General features: G+C 42.6%; 2 protein-coding genes across 5 annotated transcripts in view; both read right to left on the bottom strand.

Moving 5' to 3' along the window:
• C1QTNF12 (C1q and TNF related 12) overlaps positions 1-1,883 on the bottom strand; it is a 36,543-nt gene extending 34,660 nt beyond the window's left edge. For all 4 annotated transcript variants that reach the window (XM_090024509.1, XM_090024510.1, XM_090024511.1 and 1 more), the window contains exon 1: positions 676-1,883. In XM_090024509.1, coding sequence (XP_089880635.1) covers positions 676-846 — 171 coding nt within the window. In that variant the 5' untranslated portion in view covers positions 847-1,883. The remainder of the gene's footprint in view (positions 1-675) is intronic.
• A 6,223-nt stretch (positions 1,884-8,106) lies between these two features.
• UBE2J2 (ubiquitin conjugating enzyme E2 J2) lies at positions 8,107-16,388 on the bottom strand. Its single transcript, XM_090024316.1, has 7 exons — positions 16,217-16,388; positions 14,771-14,901; positions 14,311-14,351; positions 13,835-13,937; positions 13,574-13,712; positions 12,830-12,910; positions 8,107-10,911 (listed from the first exon to the last, which is right to left on the bottom strand). Exons 1-7 carry the CDS (start codon positions 16,304-16,306, stop codon positions 10,627-10,629), a joined length of 870 nt encoding a protein of 289 aa, XP_089880442.1. The 5' UTR covers positions 16,307-16,388; the 3' UTR covers positions 8,107-10,626.
• Between the last annotated feature and the right edge of the window lie 6,243 nt (positions 16,389-22,631).

Below are 22,631 nucleotides of genomic sequence, written 5' to 3'. Positions count from 1 at the left end.
GATCCTACCCTGAAGAGTTCGCTTGCTACACCTGGTAAAAGAGCACAAGCAGGCACTGACATACGTCACACATGCTCTTCCCCCTGCTACAGATCACATCTCTCCGCTAGGTTTTTTTCTGACCAGTAATTCCCAACACATGCAGCCATTGGTGCAGAAAAGGTTTAGGCACACTCAGGTGTTGATACCTCTGTATTGTCTAAGCCAGCTTTGACAGCGTGGTCCATAATCAACAGATGCGTGTGTGCAACAGACTCACTACTATTCCAGCATCATTACTGAAACCATGATACTTGCCTCAAGACTACACAGTCGTATTTCCCTCATTAAGCTACCCCTCTTGGGGGCGGGGGGCAAAAGTAATTTGCACACTTCCTAGTAAACAGGATGCTTTCATAGCTCAGACCCTGCAGGGATGGGCACGTGAATAAGAGCACATTATAAAGCAAGTCGTCATCACTGTCTATTGTATTCCAGTCATTTCTGGGGAAGCTTGGAGTCCCGCCAGAGCAAGAAGATTGTAACATCTCTCACTTGCAAGTGGAAGGGAATTTGTTAAGATGCCTGTTCAAAGGGGGGGGAGGGAAAAGTCTGACATTGCATTACAGCTAGAGACTATTGTACACAGTGCACTGACTACAGATAGGGTCACTATTCTCGTAGTTGAAGACATACCTTAGATTGCCCGTGCAGTTCTTCACTGTTGGACAGGGTGGCATTGAAGGGCTCTGTATACTGATTAGGTTCTTTCATTTTCTTCCTTTCTTTTTTGGCTGCCATCACTCTAAAAAGAGACAGCTGTTGGCAGAGCAATGCAGCCACGAATACCCAGATCCAGCTCCTCATTTTGAGGGGGGATGGCTGGCTGGATGAGAGGCGCAGAAAGAAGTAATAAATACAGACTTCTCTCTAAAAAGAAAAAGTATTGCTGCTGAAGGTGAGCCACTCTGGTAGGCGATGTCAAAGTATCAGCGTGCACCAACGCGCCTGTTTCTGCAGAGAACTCTCTTCAAGTTGGATGCATTGAAATGACATTGATAGGTCGGTTTGCAAACTCGGATCCACGGCAGCAGTTGAAGGAGGCAAAGGGGAAGGGAAGGAAGTCTGTTCAGCTCTTTAGGCTTTTCATCAATACAAGAGATCCTGGAAATTCCCCCTCCGCCCTGTCTTTAAATTTTACCCCCCGCCCTGACAAGTCTTCAGACTCGGTTGAAGTTTGCTTGGCTACGAAACCGAGAAAAAGTCCAGCGATTCAGGAGAAAGGTAGCTCAGGCCGGAGCTGGAAACCCGTAAAGCCCATTTGGGGGCTCGTGGGTTTGTTGGTTTTCAGTGGGAGATTTCGCCCCGTGTCATTGAAACCCTGCCGCACAATTCAAAGGGTGACTCGATGGGCTCCATCCATCGCCCGCTCAGCGGTGGCCCCTCTTCGTCTACGAGAAGCTCCCGCCAGTTGTCTTTGCCTTCATAGATGCCGGAAGATGAAAACCCAAGACGGTTGTCACTGCTCGTCTCGCGGGGAAGCTGGAGGTGCTCAGTCTTTGGAGGAAAGAAACATCGTCTCTCGCACAATGCAAGGGAAAGCAAAGAAACGGCGAAGACGCCCAGGTCGCTAGGATCCGAGTTGTCCTAAGCCTAGCCCTATGCCTGGCAGGATGAGCACTCAGTCCCAGGGTTGTAAACAGCTGTCAGGGGATGTGGAGTCTTGTGCCTCTCTCATCCTAGTTCCTTGCCTCACCGTGCAAAAGTATTTCAGGTACTTTTCCCTTTCTCTAAGTGTTGATCATCTCTAATTTCTCCCCTTGCTCCGTTCTCTGGCTGCAAATTGGCAAAGCCCTCCTCAGCCTTTGCTCTACCTCAGCAAATAAGCACTTCTTTCCTGAAAGAGTTTCCATCAACTTGAAGAAAGAAAAAAAAAAAGGGGGAGGGATCATATTCTAATGAGCTGTCAAGCCTATTCTCTTCACATTCCTATTAGAGACTCACTGATAAGTGGACCTGGCCCTTGTACCAGAGAGATATTATAATCAGCACCCCCCAGCCCCATTCCCTACCACCTCCCTTTCATTTTCTCAGGGGAATTAGCACTTTTTAGGGAAGTTTGCAAATCTACACAGGAAAATGGGGCAACGTTAGAAGTACATGGCTTGAAATAGGCACACAGCAACACGACACCCAGGGCTTGTCTTTTATTCTGCTTTGCTCTATGCAAAAAAAAAATTAAAAATTTCTAGACAGCCTCAGATTCAGCGGGGGGTGAAGTTGGCTTCTTGTCATGTCCCGGGGGAAATCCTAAAAGCATTTAGCATAGGGCTTTTCATGCTCACCGACTCATGAGACAGGGAAAAACAGACTTGTTTTTATAGATGGGGAAACTGAGGCACAGAGAAGTGGAGGAGTGCAGCTCGGCACAGTGAGACAGCCACAACCTCTGATGAGCTCTGGGTCCCCCAACACCAATCCTCTCCTCTGCTCATTACACCAATGTGTTCCCAGGAATGAGTCCCCCCTACTTTTTTTTTTTGATAACTTATCTCCCAAGCAATAAATACTTAGCGCGCCTGCAGCACAACCTATTAGCAGATCTTAGAGAATCATGCTGGGATAGGATCATTACTTCCACGTTTCCAATGAAAAAACCCAAGTATGGGCTGGTAAAACAACATCCCGGGTGGGGGGAAAAAAAAGTAAGCATGAATCAATGGCAGAATCACAGAACCACATCTTAGGGGGAAAAGGGGAAAAGAAAAAAACAAAACAAAACTAGAGAAACTAAACAGTTAACAGCCCATCAAAACAGTTAACAACCCCCCCACCCCCAGCTCACATTCCATCACAACTATGTGGCAGTCTTTATTTCTTAATAATATTTAACTTTCTTTGGCGCCTTCTCATACTTAAGCCCCTTTTCAGGTTAGTTGTAGACAAGCCATGAATTTGTAAAAGTGCACTTGATGACACATTAATAGGACAATCTGTCATATTGCAGCTAAACAGCCCTGACAGATCCACACACCATGGCAAGAAATGACATTCTCGAGGCTGGAGTGGGGCGACGGCGTTTTTGTCTACTGGTGCAGACAGCCCGAGTCATGCAACATCCCCTTTCCCATCCGAAAAGCCCAATGCTGAGGCCGACGCAGAGCTTGTGGGGAAATCCCTTCCACCCTGCCAAATCACGGGCGGGCGTTACCCCAATGCAGCCAGAGACCCCTACACAATGGGCTCAGACTAGTGGGTCAGTGAAAAAGTTACAACTCCTATGGCCCCAAACTCAGCCTTTGAGCTGTTGAGGAAAGGCATGCTCAGCATTGCATCTCCCAGCAAGGCCTATCCACACGGCATCGCTGCAGCCCAGCTGCTCCAAGATACTTGAGCCTTGCCCGACCGTGGAGACAGGACAGCTTGTCGGTGTCCCTGTCACACCCAAAGCAGCACCATGCCAGCCTGAAACCAAAATAGCCCCTTGTGCACCATCTCACACCTTCCATCCAAAGATCTCAAAGCACTTAAAGACAAAGCTTCAGCATACTCTGCAAGCTCGGCAGTATTAAAGTCAGGCTACGCTGGAAGAAAGCAACATCCAGAAGTCAAGCTAGCCACCCTTCGTTCCCTTGTCACTTATGGGATCAGAGCCAAGTGCCCTGGGCTCCCAGTGCCCAGCCATTCCTTTGTGGCACTTCAAAATGGCAAGGATTTGGAACAAGCCAAAGCAATATCGCACAATTGCAGATGCCGTAAAATACCATAGCCAAATCCCTGAGAGCTGGCAAGCAACAACGGGATATAAAGGGAACTGAATTGCTAGGCAAGGTAATTACTGACTTTGAGCCACAGAACCTAGCTGAGAGGGAGATTTGTTTTTTACCTGGATTTGATTCATATATAAACCTGCGGGGCTTGTGCTCTGACCACTACATCACACCCCTCGCCCACGCACCATGGAGTCCCAGAATAAGTCATGATCGCTGCGATTTACCTTGGCTTCCAAGACAAATCTTTATCTTGTCTGAGGACAGCAAGGATAGCAAGATCCAAATCTCAGGTGGTCTGCGGAGGGTTAGAGCCTCTCCAGCATTGCCCATTGCAGATTCAGGGAACGACACTTAGGCACCGGCGCCAAAGATCACGATTCCTGGATGCCAAGGCACTTGGGAACCCACAAGCATTTATTTAGATCCACTGCTGCAACTGCCTGGCTGTGTTATTCTCTGAGGGCTGTGTGTCTGGTGGAACCCTAAACGATCAAGTCTTTGATTTACAGATGCCCATGTGCCATTGCTTAAACCCAACCGCAATTCAGGTGGTTACCTATTCAAACCAGCTTCACAAAATAAATCCCAGACAGCTAGAAACAAATAGCAGCTTGCAATGGGAGGAGGGAGGAAGGCTTATGCTGCTCTCTTTGTGTTTTGCAACATACTTCAGCACAGCAGAGTATGCCAATAATATTTCAGGCTGTCTGCATGGAGCCCTTGTCTATATGTTCCTAACCACACCAAGCAGTTGGGAGTTTCCAGCAGTCTGGTTCGGTCGCACAATTGACACCTAGATGATGTTGCAGTGCCACCTTGCGACTAAGCACCACCACTCTAAGTGAACAATATCCCTTCTATGTCTCCAGGCAAGCTTTGGGCTTGTAATATTTGACATTACCATTCCTCGAGGGTTTCTCCCACAATTCCCCCGTCTTCTGAAGTGTTACAACAGTCTAAAAAAAACCCCCAGAAAACCACTGTCTGAAGTGCAGGACAAGAAGATGATCTCACCAGACAAAAGGATGCCAACTGGATCTTAATAAAGGGTCCCCGATTCCTTTCCCCGAAGTCTGAAACAAACAGAATCAGTTAGAACATTTTGAGCCGTTCCACCGAGCAACAGGGAAAGCCAAATTGCGATCGAGGGGTTTTTTTGTGTCTCAAGTAATTAAAAAACAAGCTGTTCAAAAATAAACCAATAAATAAAGGATTGTTGGCAGGGAATAAAGGGCCAAGATTCTGACACGGCGTATTTTTTTGAGACTGAAAAATAGCCCTGTCCTTTCAGTTTACCAACTACGCCATAAAATTTCTGCCAGCTCAAGGTCAACATGCATGCTAAATACATGGTTGCATAGCAGGTAAGGTTAGCTCAGTGTGGAAATGTAACTTATTCTGGGTCCAGTCCAACTCCATTTGAGGCTTTTATATTAATTTCATTGAACCACTAAACAAATTGGAAGAATAGCACAATAGGGGTCGAGGGGGAGAGAAGGAAACTAGTTTTAATGTCCTGCCTAAATACACATATTTGCTCAGTAAACCATGATATTGCCAAATAAATCAGCCCCAATCACCTAAAGATCACACGTTCAAAAAAATGCTTTGAAAATTCTCTAGCAAATAGGACGTTTTAGCATCTAGTGCATGGCTTTTTTTTTTTGTATTCTGGCTTTCCCTTACAAATTGCTTTGTTATGGAAAAGTTACACCTAGATGCCAACAGGCAAAAGCAATTCAAAGGGGTAAAAGGCTACCTCCTGCCCCCCTGAAATGTACTGCAACAGATGGATTTCCCAGTGCGACCTGAGTTTTTAAGTTGTCCTTGGAAAAAGAAACAGCTCATAGCATGCTGGTTCCTTAACCTTTTGGGTTTCCTCCTCTATGCACCAAGTCAAGGTGACAAGTAGCCTTTCACATCTCCACCTTTTCTCTCCTGGGTCTTCTGGGTATGTGAAGTTTCCTGTATCATGTACTAGCTGGCATGGTTCACCAGTGCTCTCTACTGGCAAACCTTACAAGCCCTCGTATGTCAATGGAAAAAAAGAGTATTTCCTCCGATAGATTTGGCTGTGGAAGGTGCCTGTGGTTTTGATGAAGAATGAGAGGTCTATCTTTGTAAAACCATGACTTTTACATGGGTAGTTATACTCATTTCATTATAAAAGTTTATGCAAAAGGGCCACGCTTCTCTTAATAGTACACAGATGCACTATTTTACCAATGTTGCCAATACAGAAAAGAAAGAAAAAACCCCGTAGGTTCTGGACCCTTGTTTGGGGCAATTTAAAACAATGATGGGTGCATCTAACTTTCTAAACAGTCAGGTTTAAAAGAGATCTCCTACTAAGGGTTCAATACGACGCACCTACACTGCTTTGCAGCCTTTCCAAGCCTAGTTTAGATCCAAGCGAAAATTAGAAACACAGATATCCTGATTGTGAAGAAAATACTATTATATAATGGAAACTGGGGCACATGACTTGCATGGAGGTGCTCTCAATTCACTAGAGTAACAGAAAGAAGCCTCTGAATCTATTATTAGAAAAATGACAAAATCTAAAAACAGTGAAATGAAGCTGAGCAAGTAAATGACAGGATACTATTATCCTGTTTTATACTATGCCAAGTCCATCAGTCGAAATATCCATCTGCTTTTGGTTCAGAAGAGAATATCAGAATTATAATGTGTTTATCAGAGTGTAACGGTGATCGGGGGCTACTGAATTCAGAGTCTTAAACCTTTACCTCTCCCTGCCTCAAAGGAAATCAAATCAGGAGGCACTCTTATTCATGAGGACAGTTGATGAAGGTTTCTACTCACTTCTCAGACCAAAAGGACAGAGGTATATTTGGTTGGGTGCTGCACTCCAATCACAGCAGCAGCTGTGTTGCAGTGATTAAATGACATTGATGGATTAGTTCGTAGCAGAGCCAAGACCCCTTCAGGCAGAATGGGTCTCAAGTTATTTTCCAAACTTGGAGAGTGCCCTTTTTTTTTTTTTTTTTTTTTAACTAGTCTAAGGACTTACCCGAAAAAGAGAAGCACCAAGCTGAAACGCTGCTATTTCTCCACTGCCTCGTGTAAATGAGACTTCTTTCCTTGCACACCCTGTAGAAGGCCAATTGCACTGAGGGCACTCAAAGATGAAGCTGCCAGTGCTGGCTTGTGCAATTGGTATTTAAGTACTTCTTAGCTGCATCTCAGGGAGGAAGGAGAGTAGTAACAAATGAACCATTTGAGAGCCCAGCTATGCCCACAACTTGACAGAAAGTAAGTCACTCAGCTACAGTAGCTGCTAATCATTTTGAATTCTGTTTTCTGGTAGTGTACCTCAACAGCCTGTATGGAAACAATCTCCATTTTAAAGCCCCGCCTTATCATTTTTAAATTCTTTGCTTCTTGAAAAGTAGCCATTTAAAAGAAACTAAGTTTTGATGCTATATTTGGATTGGAGCTGTTATTGTCACCACCTATTTCTTCAGTAACACCAGGCTCCTGTCTCCGTACATTCTGTCCATCCCACCGTTCCAGCTTAGGACTTCTCCCAAAATTCCCTTTCCCAGAAACTGGTCTCATAGAAAATATGCATTCTACCACAAGTTTTATTTTTCCTTTTATTATGAATGGATAACTTTACAATGCAGTCATTTCTACTCCTCAAAACATGCTTAAAGTGACGTCAACTGGAGATCAGGGGAAAACATTAACTACATACAGATCCAAAAACCGTCATTCAAAAAAAGAAAAAAAATTGTATTTTTTAGAAGGCTACAGTCAAGATGTGACGTTCCAAGCGAGTGGTAAATCCACCCCACCAGCTGTGCACGACAGTCTTACTCTATGGAAATGCACCACGGAAGTGAAGGGCAAAGATACCAGCATAACACACTAAAGGACAGCTTTCGTTTTTATTGTGTCGTTGAGATAACATACTGCCTCGGGGCGTGATATCATATTTTTGCATGGCAAAATTTATTTCATCTACTGACTTTGGTAACAAAATCAAAGATCAGAAACTGCATATTGTAATAAATGTTATTTAATAAACCTACACTGCAAGGGATAAGTACTCTGCTACCAAAGGCATAACAGCAAAGGACATGTATAAAAAGATGGGGAGGGGGACAAGGAGGGGGCAGCAAGTCAGCTTCAGCTCCTAATTTTTCCCAAATAGCACCTGAAATCACCACCAACTCATTCTCAGTCTCCAGGATGTCAAAGAGAAAAATCACTGGTGGAAGACGAGCTCCGTTTCAAAAAGCAAAACAAAAAAAAACCTCTAAATCATCAAAAAATGCAGCATATTCAGGGTTTTGTAACTAGTATCAATTTTGCGCTCCCAATTGAGGCACTTTTTTTTTTTCCTTTTAAGATACTCTGCCTTCAGATGTCCACAGCTGATTATGGGGCCAACTCCCTGCCACGCAATAAAAGTACTGTTTTGTTTTGTTTTTTTGAAAAGCAATATCCTCTTGATTTTATTAATCCTTTCACCTCAATTAGATGTATTCACAGATGGCTCAAAAGTACGATAGCCGTTTTCCTAGCCTTGGTCTTCATTCCTGAGGCCCAACAAGGTTCCATGAGAGAAGAAAAAAAAACCACCCCATTCTGCATAGCAGGCTCCTTACACTGCTGCCTGTAGTGAATGACAATAGTAGCACAGGCAGCATACTACGAAGGTCTCAAGTGGGGTTTGATGATATTAAGATTTAAAGAGGCAGCTCAACCTTTGCTACAGACCTGTATGCTTTGGGGGGAGGGGAAAAAAAAACCCCCACAGGAAAAAAAAAAAAAAAACAGCCCATATAAAACAATCTTAAATTCTCCATCACTGCAGAAAAGACATAACACGTTTCCAAGACTGACAGAACAAAATCATTTCTAGACACAGGTACAACTGGCGCTTCTCTTAACAGGAGCAGTTTAAGCACATACAAGAGGCAAATTAAAAACCAATTATAAATAAAAGTTTGATCAAAAACAAAATTCAATTTTTTTCCAAAAAGTTTATAAATACATGTCTTAAAACAATACCTTCCCATACGCTCCCCCCCTGCCCCAACTCACATTAATGTCTGCTTTAAGATTCCTTTAGTATGGAGCTATGTGTGTTAGTTCTGCTAATCCATACCTAGTCCAGAAAACTGATCACAGCACATATATACTGATTATCTATGCTACATGGCTCATGGGTTTACCATTATTTCCCCCCCTAATTCAATGGTTATTTCAAAGTACCAAGCAGAAGCAGAGACCAAACATCAATAACCAGTAAAGGAAAATAAAACAGCCCAGGGGGAAAAAAAACACATTCTTAAATACATGAGGTAACATTTATTGGGCTCTTTAGAAAATTTAACAAAAAAAAATGCAGCTCATATTTTTACCCTGCCAACACCTATTACAGTCTTTATGATAGCACAACAACGAGCAAGTATTTCATTTGCTTGGTGACTAGAAGCCACTGCCAATTCTCAAAGGCACAGGAAGTTTGTCTCTGTGATAAGTCAAAGCTTTAGGATTAAGTCATAAGGGAAAGATAAGGTATGAGCTATAAAAGTAACATTTCAGATTGTCAAACTACGCTAGTAGTTTTAGTGCATATTCATATAATCATAACCTCGTTACCATCCATTGGAATTTAACTGTTAGTCATCTGATGGGGCAATAGCAAAACTAATGCAATAGAAACAAAAAAAGGCTCTATAAAATTCAGACAAAACAAAAAGCCTCTTACAGTTTAGGTTTTTTTTTTGGTAACAGAGTTTGAAAATAGGGTCGCTCAAGGTAAGCAGTGCTGACTGTATGCATGGAGTACAAGTCTACTGTTGTGAGTGGCCTTTCAGAAGAATCCACTTGTCTTGTAAGAAGCCGGTTTGGTATTCAGCCTCTTTACAGCCTCAGGGTAATGCCATTTCACTTACCAAAAAACCCAAATCCAACAAATCCAGAGATGTTTCTTCTGAAAATGTAACAAATGCTTCATTCTTTGCAGACTAATTTTAAACTGAGCAGTGGCACCTTGTGGTCAAAAATAAAATAGCTCGTTTCACTTAAATGACAAGAACTTCCAAAATGTAAAAACCGTAATTTTTACTAAATAAATGCAAAAAACACCAAAACCAATTAATGCTTTTTGCTGGCCAAGAGCCTTTAAAGGCTGGCAACTGCGCTTCCCTTTGCCCAAATCGAACTTTCTTAGATTTTACTGTGACAATTTTGAAAACACATTTAACCAACACGCTCAGTGTTCCTTTCCAATTCATCTAAATCACTAGTATCGACTAGATATGCAATGATGTCCATTCTATTTTACAAAATGTACCAGCTACTTTCTGTAGCACCAATGTTCACAATGAACCAGGCCCTTCCAAAACAGAGTGAGGAAACTTGCATTTTACTTATTCCAAATGTATATACCTTGACCCTTTCCAATGAAATTCTCAGCTAAGTTTTATGCAGAACATATGATATGTGTCTTCAAATATCATTTTAAAAATTGTTCAATCTCATAAAAAGCCGTATTTCCTTAAAAGGTTTTTAATTTCTGAAAAGAGAATGGATAAGTGCTATAAAAATCAAAGCACTAAAAATGCCACTTCTCATCAATAATGCTTTGACTTGCCAGTGAGTCACTACCAAACTGTAGTGAGGACAACAGGAATTGAGAGCAGAACATCTTTTTTTTTTTTTTTTTCCTTTCTGACAAACTGCACGTGCTTCAAATTAAACCCATGAGCCAACCAGTATTTTACCTGCATCCTGGTAGCACAAATATTTATCCCAGTGTCAAAGTCTGATGCCCAAAGAGTCCCACTCATTCTGCAACTACCACTAATTTGGTCTTGGATTTCTGTAATGCTCCTCATTCTTGCGCTATGCTTCTCAGTACATACTTGACTGTGTAGGCAAAGGCTGCAAAACCAACTATAACAAACAAGTTCGCCAAAGCTCCTCCTAAGAGTCCATGGTTACGATTGGCCTGTTGGAGACCCGGATGATTGGCAGCTGCCAGTGGTACATGCCCATTAAGAAGTGGTACCCCGTTTTGACCATAGTGTGCTTCCCCATCAGGGACAACATCTGGTAGCGGGAGAGTTGGAGGTCTATTATTGAGCTCTTCTTGTGCTTTCTGTTTTTGTTTGATTTCCTGGAATGAAATTAAATACATAAATAAAAAGAACCAATGTAAATGAAGTAGATGAAAGGTTCTGAAACAATTCCTTGTGTGTTACTAAAGTCTAATGACTGCAAAGAACAGATTTGGGCAGAAAATGTCCCATTTCAATATATATCCCTGAAATAACTTTAGTCCAAGGAGCTTGGCTGCTGACAACTTTGGCAAAACATTCGATCTAAATCTGCTTTTTAATACAACTACATTAAATCCATTTGCACAATCCTAGAAACCTACATCTTAAATCGTAAATGTTTGTAGACAGTAACTATGACACCTGAAGAGCCATTTAGAAAAAAATATATTCAGCTTTTAGCATTCAGCTGTACGTTACCTGAGCACCAGGTCAAATGCTCATTTTAATTTTATTTAAAAATGGGACTAATTTCACTGTATAGACCCTTGAGTGGGAAAGTGCACTTAGGTACCTCCTAAAAATTATGAATAAGCCAGCAATTCTCAAAAGATTAAAACAGAAGAAATCAGAATCCTGAGATCCTTGTCTCAGGGCTAGGTACTCAGGTGTGTGTGCGTGCGTGCGTGCGTGCGTGCGTATATATATATATATATATATATATATATATATATATATATATATATATATATATATATAAAAAATGTTAAAATACTTATGTATGCCCCAAAAGTATATGCATCTCGGACAACCAAGCTATCACCATACCCACAGAAACAATTTAAGAATTTTGATCTCTGGAGAGGAACAGATGCATTGTTTTCTTCAGTAGGGGGAACAGAGCTAAACAGGAAGAGCCATGAATGCAGATAGCTACCTGTCAAAATCCTACCAACTCTACGTCTGAATGAATATGGATGCAATAGAAACCACAGGTAACCAATTTCTGAAATCAGGATCCCTTTGATGTGCTGCTTCAAAAACTCTTACGAAGGTCCTAGAGCTACTAATTCACTGATTACTACTATGGCTTACAAATATTCCCTCCAGCACTATGAGTGCTGCTAATAGCATTAGCTGGCCTCATTTTGTGCTCTGAAACACTCGGTACGAGCACAGTAAAAAAGGGCTTCCTGCATATTTTCCCACTTCTCCAGCATCTGCATCAACTGGCAGTAATTTGGCTGATGACTGGGAGACGGTCTATGTACAACTTATGAATTCCATTTGAGATTATGAACTTGATGGGTAACTCCAGCCCTCAACTCTGGACACTAGCAAGTGTCATAACCCCTCTCCCTCTCAAAAGTTACAGGACACTGCCCAACAGCAATGTAGGTGGTGAAACCAAGCTTTTTCCCCAAGATTTCTGGGAAAGCTGATGGAATTTATTTTCTCCAAAAGCCAAACAAAGGAACTGTGTTTCAATGCTGCCATTTACAGATTCAGATAAGGGAAGTTGGAGACAGAGGAGAAAAAGAGGAACAAAGTGGGGGGAGGTTCAGTGCATGACCAAGAAAAGTTAAAGGAAGTTAACCAAAGAAAGAGAAAAGAGGGAAAAGAGAGAGATACTTGGATTCAAGAGGACTAATCAAATGCCATATAGTATGTAGGTATTTCATCATCATCATTTTTACCTTGATCCATGTAAATTTAAATATCTTATGCTCCCTAAAATTAAAGAATGTTTGTTTTAGGAATCCTGTACAAAAAGTCTGGGTCCATTTGCTTCACCATTCGCACATCCCTGAAGAGGACAAACTGGACACCAGGATATTCACAAGGCTGGAGCTCTGCGAAAGGTATGCCCAATAAGCTGGGGAGTAAAAGGAAAGTGGCACTAATCTTCAGGCCTAAGCAGGTAGACCACAAGAATTACTAGTCTTCTGCAAGCCTTTGGCCAGTTAATTTGCACTATCTGCATGCTTATGTATAACACAGGGTATAAAAATAAGGCAGTCAAATGAACCTTCTTACCTCCACCACTTCAGGGAACAGCTCACAGAAGACTTTATCTTTTAAATTAAATGCTAAGCTCTGTGCAGCAAGTTGTCTTTTCTGTCAAGGCAACAAAGGAGAAAATATCAGCTTGGAAATAAAAATTTCAAAACATATTACTTTAAACCTTAAAGCACTGGGTTATTTCAAGTGAGAATATTGCAAGGCACTAACCTACTAAATTGCTAATATTTCTGAATATGGATTCACCACTAATGGCATTCTAAACCCAACTCTTCAAGACTCCTTATTTTAATCTCAATGTTTGTCCATAGTTTGCAACTACCCAACTATGCCATTTTGGGGAGGCGCTCTCAGAAATATGCTAATACAGGCAGTAGCTACGTTTTTACAGAGAATCCAGGGTGCAAGAGAAAAACACCTTATAAAATCCCTCCCTGCAATCTGAAGCTAATTTATTCAAGCTACCACTGAATTTCCATCCACCTATTAATATAAAAAATAGCCAATTTGAAACATTTAACTTTGTAGCCAGAAACTCCAGCACTGAGGCACTGCATGCATTTTCCACCTGTGATCCTTGACCCTAAGTTCTTTCAAACAACTTTTCTTCTGCCCCCCTCCTTTATGAACAGACAATGGTACAGCTAGCTTTAGAACCCAGAACTAATGGTTTCCAGGCTTCTGCTCTAACCATCGGTCCATGAACAACACACACTGACCTGAAAAAGAAAACCCAACATAGTATCATTAAGTGCTTACTGTGAACTCTGAAGTTTCTATGCTCCCCAATGTGGGGCCCTTTTCCACCATAAAACTAAGGAGGCCTGTCAAGATTGTGGAGACTGACCAAGCTGGATTCCATGTATCAGGATGGAAATCAGTGATTGAAAGACATAACCTTCAAAAACAAAACAACCAATGCATTTAATTCCTTGCCATTAATAAAGAGGAACAGTTTACACATTTAAACATGTTTTAAAAAGGGGTTAATAGCACAAGCGTTACAAAAAAAATCCTTACCTTGTGTTACATTTAAACCTTCCATTAGGAGTTATCATATAAATACTAGGAGGTTTAAAGGGAAATTCTCTGGGGAAAATCAGTTTCCCGTGATAATAGCCACCTGTGTTACATAAAGAAAAACATCAATGATTTGTTTTGTACTCAGAAACATTTTTTTTCCTGAAACAGTTATAAAACATAAAATAAAACATATGCACCAAACACATCAAAACTAATCATCCTAACACCCTCAAACATACAAACTGCTGTCTTTGTTAGAAGCATTTGATGCAACAGAAATCATCAGAGGATAATGCTAATACGATCACATTTCAAGAGGCATCATGAAAGTCACAGGCCAAGGTTAGTTTTAAAATTGAAGCAAATCACTGCATGGAGAGGTACTTTTTTAGTCAGCAGACAGATACAGATGTATAACAACTGTTAGAGCCACGAGCAGTACATGTGCACTTTGGCTATGAGCTAATATTCACCTTCATATGGCGTCATTTCAGGTCCTCGTACAACATAGTGCCTAAAGGAAGCAAAAGAAGTTTGCTTTAGAGGAGCACACTCCAGCCCACTGAGAGCCATCAAGTTTCCAAAGGAAAACAAAACAAATCATACAAGTGTTTATTTGTTTAGTAAGCTGCTTCATATCTAAAACACCTCCTCCTTTTACCACCTCTCATAGATTTAATAGACATTAGGGCTGGAAGGGACCCCGGAAGATTATCGAGTCCAGCAGGGCCAGGAAGTCAGCTGGGGTCACAGGATCCCAGCAAGATAAACGTCCAATTGACTCTTAAAGGAGTCCAGAGTAGGTGCTTACACCTCTCTCCCCAAAGAAAACACCAGTACAAAACGAAGAGCAAAGGGAAGGGAGGAAGCGTCAGACTCTATGACCTGGATCTCTCCATGCTTTTCTGAAAACTAATTTGCTCTGATTCTTACCATTCAAGGATATTTGATGGGAGAGGTTCAGCACAAATATAAGGCACTGGATCTTTTTTAATTCGAAGGTAGTCCTGTTTAAGTCTCTGTGTTGCTGTAGTTGGTGCTCTCTTATTAGTATTGTTGCTCATCTAGGAAAAAACAGGAATGATCTCAGTGTGAGAACACAGCAGCAGTTACTCATGAAAGCAAATGCATGCTTACCCACTGAGCTGGAGAGTTTTCTGCGTGCAATAAAGTCTGAAATCCCATTAAGTACCACTAGACTCATCTGTTCTACGAAATTACACATATTGACACAGACTGAACACAGTACCAGAACTGCAACATGCAGCGTGAAATTAATAGATTAAACCCTCTGCACCTTTTTCCAATGATTTCCCTCAATTCCCTCCCTTTTCCTGTCCTCCCACCAGCCCTTAAGTTGTCTTTCCTGCCTAGCGCAAGGGGCTGGACCCGACAATCTTGCAAGGTGCCTTCCAGCTCTTAGATGCACCGATGGATTCGCAGATTGTAAGCGCTGCACCAATGGTTCGGTAAAAACTAAATTAAGTCGCTATATTCTGGAGCGACGCAGTCCCGCCATGCCTTATATGCCGTACAAATGCAGGACTCAAACTGTCTCTTGCTCATAGACTTTACAGACGGAGAGCGAAGCCAGAGCCAGAAACAACAACAGCAACAACACTTATGAAAAGTACAACCGCGTTTCTTCCCCACCAGCCTCCAAGCGACCAGAACATTTCTCTCCTCCGCTCGCCCAGCAGAAAACCCTCGGCCTAAAACTACGTCGCTTTCCTTTCCCAATTCGCCAGTCGTTTCCCACTTAGCTTCACTCACACCTCAACCTATTGAGGGTGTCCTCCTTGCCCAGCTGTTTCAAGCGAAACAACGGCCATGACTGAGGCAGACGAGATTCTCTGGGTAAATGGGATCCTTTTAGTTTAATTAGACTGACTCAAATAGTGGGGGAAGGTTTTCTTGGCAAGCTTTTTGGGTATCACCCCCCTTTGTCTGGCGGAGGAAGCGTCTGCTCTTCCTGGATGGAAACGCGGCATCCTTTGACGGACGCAGCCACAACGCCGCACCCCTGCAACCGCGGCTACAGTTTCTCTTGGTGTTAAACCCAAACAGCCCCGAGACGCGGCTCTCGTGAAACCCCGACCAGCGCTGCCCCACGCAAGGCACGTTTCAGTTAAAAAAAAACAAAAAAACAACAACAACAACAAAAAACCAGCGCATCTCGCGGAAAGGACATCGGTGCTGAAACCAGGCCCGCGAGTGTCGCTCGGCACCCTGCCTCCGGCCACGGCTAGCCCTGGCAACGCGGGGAAGGAGCTGCCGAGATGCGGCGAGGCTCGAGAGCGCGGGCAGCGTGGCCTCATTCTCAGACCGCGCGGTACTCCCGGGGCGCCCGAGCCGGGCCCCGCGCACGGCCCCGCTCACCTCTCCGCGCTGGGCCGCGGGCCGGGCCGCTCCGGGCCTGGGGAGGGGCGAGCGGCAACAGCGGGGCCCCCTCGGCGCCGTCGCTACCATCCAAGATGGCCGCCCAGGGAGGCGGGACCGGACGGGGCCCGGCGTCCCCTCCCGGAAACCGGAAATAAACGAGGGGACGCGAGGTCCAACCCGCGCTCGCTTCCGCCAGAGCAGGGGCAGAGTGGGAACGGAGCGTTCCCGCCTTCCGGCAGGAAAAGTGACGCTTGGTCCCGCCCCTTTCACCGTACTTCCGCTTTTGGCTCAGCTGACTTCCGCTTCCGCACTAGGCAGCGGGGTCAGAGTATGTCGGAGCCTGCGTGTGTGGCGGCGGTGTGCCTGCCCTGCTCCGACACTTGAGAAGCGGGCCGGGGTTTGGGACTTTTAGAGTTTTTGTATTGGTGTGCGGGAGTTTGTTTTGGGGCTTTTTTTGCGGGGGTGTTGGGGCTTTTTCTTTTGTGGTTGGTTGTTTTTGTTTGGGGACTTTTCTGGGTTTGAGTTCTTTGGGGGGGGGGTGATATCTTTTATTCACCAGCTGTAGGGTTTGGGGTGAAGTCCAACCAGCTTTTGAAGATGAAGCTTGCATTGGGGCACTGCAAGGAGCTGGCCCCAGCGAAGCGGAAACCCGGTTCGGACTGGAAGCGCTTGGAAGATGCATCACAGAAAATGTTCCAGTGGAAACGGGTCTTGCGGGGCTCGGTTTTGTTTCCATCACGTTCTTGCGTGTTCTCAAATAAAAGGGGTGTTCAGTCCTTGCCGTTTGCCTCCTGTATGCTTTGGTAAAGAGGCTACATGCCAGATCTTGCATTTCGGATGCTGAAGCGAAGAGGTTTTGGTTCCTCAAGGCTAGACAGATTCTCTCTGCATTTCCCCTGAAAATGTATGCAACACCCTGTTCATGCGCTAGGAAGGAAAGAAAAGGCACAGTTACTTAAGTCTAGTTTTATCAGGCCACCTATTTCCCTCGCATGGCGGATGTGTTTATGCAGATTTCCCAAATCAGCCGTATTATGGAGCCGGTGGTTAAATTGTCCTCACTTGGTGTGATTTGGATGATCTAAAGATCAGACTAAGCTTGAAGAAAATGCCACAATAAATCAGTGAGCTATATGCAGGCATTTCCTCTGCATAAAAAGGAAAATACTAAGAAACATCCAGGGCATAAAAGTCGGAATGGGCCATAAGAAGTTGGGGGAGGGGAGTAGGGTATTTTTGTTTGTTTGGGGGTTGTTTGTGCTTAAATAAAGGAGCAATTTCAAAAATGAAAGAAAAATCAGTTCCAAGTTGGAAAGGTGACTGCCCAGAACTCAGATGGCACACTGAGAACTTTAGTAATCGGAACAAAAATAAACCATTTTTCTTCTTGGATTTACTTTGTTTCATGATAGATGCCTTGTGTGGAACTCTCATTCCACTGAAATCAATGATAGAGCTCCCCTTTGGCTCCAATAAAGCTTCAGTTTCACCAGCTTGAGTTTCATCAAATCAGCTTATCTCTAATGAGCCATGTTAAATGTTCCTTTCTGAGATGTTATATGCTAAGTAACAGCTCGTAGCTCTAACATTTTGAGGCTTAATGACCAAACACACCACATCTCCCATAGTGACACACAATGTCATTGAGGGTAGGGGGATAAAAATCCTACATGTTCTCAGCTGTTTATGTTACAGAAGCTATTTGCCTCTGTTCTTTGGAAAGCATGAACAAGTTTCTTTGTTCCTTGCTGTTTGGTACTATTTCATATAAATGCTCCTCCCCAGCTGTTTTGCAGAAGTTGACTCATCATTTTAAACTTCCTTTTACTACCAAACAGGGTTGTGCTGCAGTGTTACAGTTCTTTGGAAAATAGGTGTGAATATGCTGTTGACAAGCCTGGACACACACCAGCCCTCTTGCTTTCCTTGTGGCCCTCAGCCCTAGACTTTTTTTTTTCCCCCAGGCCTGCTATCTGTGACCTATATTGCAATGTATCAGTTACTCTGAGAGGAAGCTAATGCCCTTGGATACCCACTGCCATGTGGGTGACAAGACTTTAAAAGTACAAAGACAAGGGAGGGCACTAATAGTAAGTAGATGGTAGGAGGAACTGATCTAATATAGTATCAAAGGGTGTTGGGAGGGGAGGCAGGACACAGGTTACAATTGGTATTTGTTTTAAAACCAAATCTTTGGTTATAGATATAAGAGATAACAGATAGAATGAAACTAAGTTTTGTTATATCTCCTATGTTACCATTTGTTCACGCATGAAATCACTTCAGGTTTAAGAGCACCTGCTCCTGAAAACCCTAGAAATCACCTAGCAGTAGGCTTCATAGGATCAAGCAATAAGGGTTTGATGCAAGTCAGATTTCAAGGTGCATTAGAAATACAGTGATCCACTACTTCTGTGCATATTGGATAATTGCACGATACAATATCAGTCTTTTTTCTTGTTGTTGCTTGCATTGTAGCAAATGCCCACTAACTTTTCCCCCACTGTCTATTTTGTAGTTCATATTTAACTGTATATTAGATTAAACTGAGTAGGAAACTCAATATCAAGACTTCTGAATCAACTGGGACTCGATTCAGTCCCATGAGTTTCATGGCAGCTATTAGATGCATCAGGTAATCCAAGAAAATAGGTAAGGGAGCCTTAACGAGGTGCAAGAAACATAGTCCAGGTATCACAATGAGTTTAGGTAAGTGCATAGCCTTGAGACTGACAAAAGTCCATGCTGTTAAGTGGAGTGCACTGTGAAGGATCTGCCTCTGCTGTGTCTGGCCCACTTCCTAAGCATCAAATCTATGCGAGCATGTAGAATAAAGCCATTGGTATCTTTCAGCGCTTTGGCTAATGTTCTGAGAAAGGATTAACATTTCAGTGTCACCTACATATGCTGTTACAATTTCAGGGCTCTTGTGAGCTGTCTGTTCCCGGCTGTTTTTACAGTTCTTTCCAGGCACTTGAGCTTTGTTCCACAGATAACATTTTAGAAAATGAATTCAAGGGACTATATTTTCCTTTAGGATTTTTTTTTTTTTTTTTTTGTCAAGCCATTGCCTCCAAAATCATACATTGCACTATGTCTTTCTCTAGCGCGCAGTAATCAAGTTGTGGCCATCATGCCTTACACACTGAGGTCAAAATTGGTTAAAAACAAAAAACCCATGACCTTAAGGCTGTGATTCTTACGGAGTCTTCAATTTTCTATGATTCTCTACTAGATAATCTTGTTTGACTAAAACAAGGACTTGTTTGACTAAAATAGGACTAGAAGATGGAAGCAAAAGTGAATCAGTTGCCCAAAGAATTTGCATTGCATTCATTATCATGCAGGATTTAGTGAGCAGAACAAGGGCTGGAATCTTGTTTTTAATTATTATTACTATTGTATCTGTTCCAAAAATCACGAGTACCTTCCATATCAACTAATATTTGTAGCAGTAGTCAGGCTGACATACATAATTATGTCCAACAGGGAGCAGTGGTGGTACATAGACATGGTTGCATTCCAGTTTGATTGTGTTCAATCTTCTCACTGAAATGTGTTGAGAGTGAGCTAGAGACCAAGGCGGACTAAGAAGAACTACATACAGAAGGATCTGGCACTGTCAAGCTAATGGGCAACTAAATGACAGCTGAAATTCAGCGTAGACAACTGCAAAGTGATGGGCATGGGCAAAAATAACCCAAACTATACCTCCACTATGATGGGGTCTACATTAGATGTTATTGCACAGAAAAGAGTTATTGTGTACCATTTGCTGAAAACATCAGCTCCATGCTCAGCAGCCAACAAAAAGGCAAACAAAATGCTAGGGATTATTAAGAAGTGAATTATACACAAAATGGAAAATAAAATTATGCCCCTTTATAATCCATGGTGCGTCCACACCTTGAATGCCATGCCCAGTTTTGGTCCACTCCCCACACCTTAAAAAGGATGTAGAAGAACTAGGGAAGGTCCAGAGAAGGGCAGCAAGGATGATTATGGAGGGGCTTGCATGTGAGGAGAGACTAAAGAGGTGAGGCCTATTCAGTTTAAAAGAGATGCCTGCAAAGGGGCATGAGCAGGGTTTACAAAACACTAAATGGCAAAGAGAATGTAAATAGGGATTTATTATTTAACATCTCTCACAATTCAAGAATTTGGGGTCATGAAATGAAACAAGCAGGTACTAATTTTAAAACTAAGAAAGGGACCTTCTTTTTCACGCCATATGTAATTAAAGTGTGGGACTGATTGCCACCAGATGTTGCAGAAGCTGACAATGTAGCCCAATTCAAAAAGAGATTGGCCAAATTCTTGGAGGAAAGGTATAGCACTAGCTATTGAACCTGGAAGCCAGGGGTGCAGCCTCTGAATCAAAACTTCCTGGACCTCAAATGTTGGAGGCTGGAAATGGGAGATGGACAGTGGGAAAAAACCTTAGTCCCACCCCCTTTCAGCATCCACTCTCGGCCAGTGTGACACAAGGTACTGGGCAAGGTGGCCCTAGGACTGACTCAGTAAATGGCAATGATGCTCTTGTGAAGATTTTCCAAGGAATTGTGAAAAGGTTAAACCACGTTTTTGTTTCAGAAATCCACTGTTTTGATAACAAGTAGATTTAGATAATGAAACGACCCAAAGAAGAGATTAACAGAGACTCCTTAGCCTGCCATCAGTTGTATTACTAATGTAGACAGAAGGTTTGTCATTTTCTGGCCATCTTCATGGTGTGATCTCAGCTGATCTCATCTGCAATCCTGGGCTATGCTAGGTCAGATGCAGGCACAAGCTAGTTGGGGATTTCCCAGGAAATCCAGGAAGCGCCAATGATTTCTCAGAACATGTCACAACATGATGGAGAACCAAAGTTTGGCTGACTTGTGCTCATTAAAATCCCATTTTGTGTTACAAGGTAGGGATTGCAAAACATGATGTGTGCTTAAAAAAAAAAACCAACTAACTCCGGCATGTACATTCAGGTTCCCCGTAATTTCAAGAGAAGTCATGATACGGTGCTTCACGCCACCAGCACTTCTGGATAGTATTGTTGATGCCAAGTGACTGCTGTGGGCCACTGCCTTTCAGCAGCAAGTGGAAGAAATACTTGGATTTAGAGGGCTGAAGGGAGAGGTGGGTTGGGTTGCACTGCCAGGACCCCAGAAATAAAAATAGAGTGGTTTTCCCACCCTCAGGAAGTTTCCAAAAATGTTCACACCCTAGACCAGGATGGAAAGTTAACACCTCTGTATCCCCCAAACCAGCACATAGAAAAAAAAAATTGGTTTAGATTTAAGCAAAATGTTTTGTTTCAATATTTTGAAAAAAGTTTAGATTTCATTTTTTTTCCCTTTATGTCGAACTTTAATTTCAATGTTGTGCTAGGAAATCCATTTTTTTAAAATTGAAACCATCCTTGCTGAGACCTCGAGCACTTTCTCCGATGTCTTTGGAGCTGAAACATTTCTTAAAACAAACCGTTTTTAGTGAACAGCTTCAGAGGTCATGGGGTGATACAGTTCATTTGGAAATCAGTTTGTCAAAATATTCTCCACCATTTCAATTTAGACATCATGACACTCACCCATCCTCACTTTAACTCCCAATTTATACAATGCTTTAGAAATCTGCAGACTAGAACGACGTTTTCATCATAAGCTGTTGTTATAATGCTTCAGGATAAAAGGTGCTCTATAAATATAAGGCACGTTAATGCTGCTGTATGGTCTTTTAACCTAGGTATATTCGACTAATAAATTCCCAATGACAGCTCGTATGATTTACTATGTACCTGTTTTGATACCTGAGGACAACTACACTGTAGTTTTTCCCCCTGTACCATATTTCCCCCCAATATTTCTTACACAGGAATTTCTATATAAGCATCTAAGTATGGAGAAAAACCAGATGGGCCTGTAGCAAAGTGCCCATAATACTGAAGGATTATTTTAGCTCTTCCCATTTACCTCTCACTTCCCATACTGATGTTCCCTAACCCAATGTATTTCATGCATATTATAAGTATGCTGTAGTTAATGTTCCACTCACCTTTCCGGTATGTTAAGCTAAACACTAATGATAGCATATAATGTCCCATGGTAATTTCAGTGTTTCTTCCCAGTTGTTTTCCAAAATGCAGATGAATCATGCTGCTCTGGAATTGCTGCTCCTTTGGAATTAGTTTTTGGGCTCGCATGGTCATTTCTGGGATGGCTCTTTTAAATCCAGGCAGGGAAAATCCCTAGGATTCTCACACGTGTGCTCCTGGGCGTTAATGTGGCCAAAATCATTGAATGCACCAATTAAATGGTAAGTACATATGTCTCTTGGCATTTAAGGGGCAGATAATGGAGGACTTAGGAACGTCTGGAACTCTTTGGGATGTAGAGGATTGATGAGGATCTAGGAGGAT

Source organism: Crocodylus siamensis, chromosome 12 (assembly GCF_052110815.1).
Source record: "Crocodylus siamensis isolate JL-2025a chromosome 12, ASM5211081v1, whole genome shotgun sequence".
In the NCBI taxonomy this organism is placed as follows: domain Eukaryota; kingdom Metazoa; phylum Chordata; order Crocodylia; family Crocodylidae; genus Crocodylus; species Crocodylus siamensis.
Note: the sequence above shows the minus strand (reverse complement) of the source record. Positions and strands in the feature narration are given on the sequence as shown.